The 2864-nt window shown below is 45.6% G+C and overlaps 2 protein-coding genes across 2 annotated transcripts; one reads left to right on the plus strand and one right to left on the minus strand.

Moving 5' to 3' along the window:
- Window positions 1-884: 884 nt before the first annotated feature.
- PCYB_073600 (hypothetical protein) lies at window positions 885-1547 on the plus strand (the record flags this gene model as incomplete). The annotated part of the gene is made up of 1 exon (XM_004221757.1): window positions 885-1547. A coding segment is annotated over one exon (660 nt), but the record flags the coding sequence as incomplete, so codon positions are not given.
- A 75-nt stretch (window positions 1548-1622) lies between these two features.
- Window positions 1623-2829, minus strand: PCYB_073610 (hypothetical protein; the record flags this gene model as incomplete). Its single annotated transcript, XM_004221758.1, has 4 exons — window positions 2557-2829; window positions 2228-2343; window positions 1957-2074; window positions 1623-1715 (listed from the first exon to the last, which is right to left on the minus strand). The coding sequence occupies exons 1-4, from the start codon at window positions 2641-2643 to the stop codon at window positions 1623-1625; spliced, it is 414 nt and encodes a 137-aa protein (XP_004221806.1). The 5' UTR covers window positions 2644-2829.
- Between the last annotated feature and the right edge of the window lie 35 nt (window positions 2830-2864).

The raw sequence follows: 2864 nt of genomic DNA on the forward strand, positions 1-2864 counted from the left end.
TAAAATAAGATAAAATACGATAAAATAAAATAAAATAATAATACCAAAAAAACAGAACTGGCGATCGCGGTGATGGGACGCAGTAGTGGGAGAGAAAAGCCCCCCCGCCATACCTGCCGCGATGGCCATTGCTGGGTTAATGTGGCCCATGAAATGAGGTAGCGCAGTGACAACACAGTTACAATGTTGTGTTGTTCCTTCGCAAGGCCTCCTCTTGTTGTTCTGCTCGCCTTTATTTGCTGCTTTTTTTTTTTTTCCCCATTTTGGCGAACGTTCCATTATGGCCTCTTTTTAGGACTGCTCGACCAGCGCTTTGGTTAATTAAAAGGGGGCAGATGCACAAAGGGGGGAGGGGCCGCTCGTAAGCGAGCTCAACACGGGGAAAAGGAAACGATGGACGGGCCCGCGTACCCAAAGGGGAAGCAACGCTTTCGCCAGAGTGGGCACCAATTTTTTGCTAACTTTTGTGTCAGCTTTTTTGCCACCTTTTTTGCTAACTTTTTTTCCACCTTTTTTGACAACTTTTTTTACACCTTTTTTGCCAATTTTTTTTACCCCTTTTTTGCTAACTTTTTTTCCACCTTTTTTTCCATTTTCGTGTCATCCTTTGCGAACACAGTGATAATAGGCTTGGCAAATTTTTCGCTCTCCGCGCTGACCCCCCAACACATACAGACGAACAGACAGGCAGACCAACCCACACGCACACATACAGACGGACAGACCAGCCCGCACAACTGGAATATGTGTATTCCCCCCAGGGGCATTTATCCTCTCCGCATTTTTAACCTCCCCAAAAGGGTAAAAAGAAAAGAAAACCAAAGCACACGATTTAACCTCTTGCCTTCCCCCCCCTCTCCTGTTGGTCTAAATGGAAAATGAAGACTCCCTGGATGGTAGCACCAGCAGTGATGATGACATCCGTGAAGAAAAAGCAAAGTATAATAACATAAACTCCTTAGGATGCTTATACAACTTCTCAAGCGAAGTACTCAAGTTGAGTGTAATTTCATACTACTTTTGGACATCCTTTTGCTACATAGCTGGATCGATCATATTTATATGTGGTTATACAACCTTCTCCTTGAGAATACATGATCAAATTGTGTGCGCAGCTTCGTCCAATGTGTATGTCTTTTCATCCTTGTGGTTACTTATTGGCATGATTTCTGTGTCCACATGCATATGCTACGCTATGGCCCTGGATGGGGAAGGGAATCAAATACAGGCAGGAAAAAATTCTCCTTTATTTTTGAACTTATTGGGCATCCTGTGTAAGACCATCCCAACCATTGTCCGCGTAATTCACATTTTTAATTTATTTCAACTCTACGTAATGACCATCGATGTTATGATTTTACCTGAATGCAATTCTTTCATTGTGCGATTTGTTTTATTTCTTGTTCATATATTTTGGTGGACGATTGTTATTTTGGGGATTGTCTCCAGGAGGAAGATATTCTTACCTCCTCATTTGTACAAACCGATAACGAACGATGTGGGGTATGCTGTTCATGTGAATAACTTGTTGCACTCTTTTGGGCTATAAAATTTTTTTTTGCACTTTCGAAAGGCTTGTGTGCAGAGAGTTGTACCAGGAGATATGGGGGGGGGGGGGTTATTCACCCCTTGGCCAGCTTCTGCGCCCACCGTTTGCGCGACTTATTTTTTTTCCTCAAAATCCTTTGGCTTCGTTTCTTGAGGCTCTTTTCATCCTACAGCGGGGCAATGTTGGGGGTGGGTGGGTTCATCACATTCGGCGAAGCACACACGGGATGGACATAACCCCGAGAAAGAAAAAAAAAAAAGCAGCGGGAAGGGCAGCAGAAACGGCAGAAACGGCGCATACGCGGCAACAAAATACAAACTCGTATGAATGCGTCATGCATTTTTGCGGGCGCTCCGTTGGATGCCTCAGTTGTCGCGCACCCCGTTCGCCGCTCTCCCATTGCTTACGTAAACTTTCTCCCCCTTGGACTTGCGCAGGGCCTTGTGCACTTGCAGCATATGCTCCGCCTTTTCCTTGTCCTCAGTATCCATTTTGCTTATGATAGCCTTTTCCTTTTTGAGCTTCCTGCGGGATGAGGGCATTGCGCGGTAAGCGATGCAGCATGAGATGCGGCATGCGAAGCGGTGTGTGCATCGATGTGCGACACGATCGGTGAAGCAACCAGTGAAGCCACACCTGCCGCTCACGCCGCCATCGCCGGGTGGGGGGAAGACTCACCTGATATCTCTCCTCATCTGAACGACCTTTGGGAGGACCTTCTTCGCACCGTCCTTCTCATTTAAGTCGGCCATGTTCCCGATGATCAAATCGTCTGCGCTGTCGCTTTGAGCATCCTTCAGGTGCGACGGGGAGGAAAAAAAAAAAGTGAATGAATAAGCGATGTAGAGCATGGAATATGGTATAATGACAAGGGACGGGTTTTACCGCTCGGGGTGAGTAGTGTGCTTTTTGCAGCTAAGCTCTCAAACGTGTTATCTTCGCCATGGGGGGGGAGATGTACCCACGACATGGGACACACTTCTACCCCCATTTAATGATCAACCAACCTGTGCTATGCCCCCCGCTGGGGTACCCCTTCGACTCTTCTTCGAAGACACAGCATTATTGTCCCCTTTGGATTTTTTACCCTTCATGTCGCTGATTAGGGGAGAATAGAGTGCCACGCTCTGATTAAAAAAACCGCTTTCGAAGTAACTTCAAATTAGCTGCGCACAAGGAGCGCACGGGAGACTCCCACAATTGCTCAACCGTCTCGACGGAGTAAACATGCGTTGGGTAGCTTCAAAATTGTATGGCCAAAAAAAAGAAAAAAAAAAAAAAAAAAAAAACTAAATATATATATATATATATATAT

The sequence above is a fragment of the Plasmodium cynomolgi genome, chromosome 7 (assembly GCF_000321355.1).
Source record: "Plasmodium cynomolgi strain B DNA, chromosome 7, whole genome shotgun sequence".
NCBI classification, from domain to species: Eukaryota; Apicomplexa; class Aconoidasida; order Haemosporida; family Plasmodiidae; genus Plasmodium; species Plasmodium cynomolgi.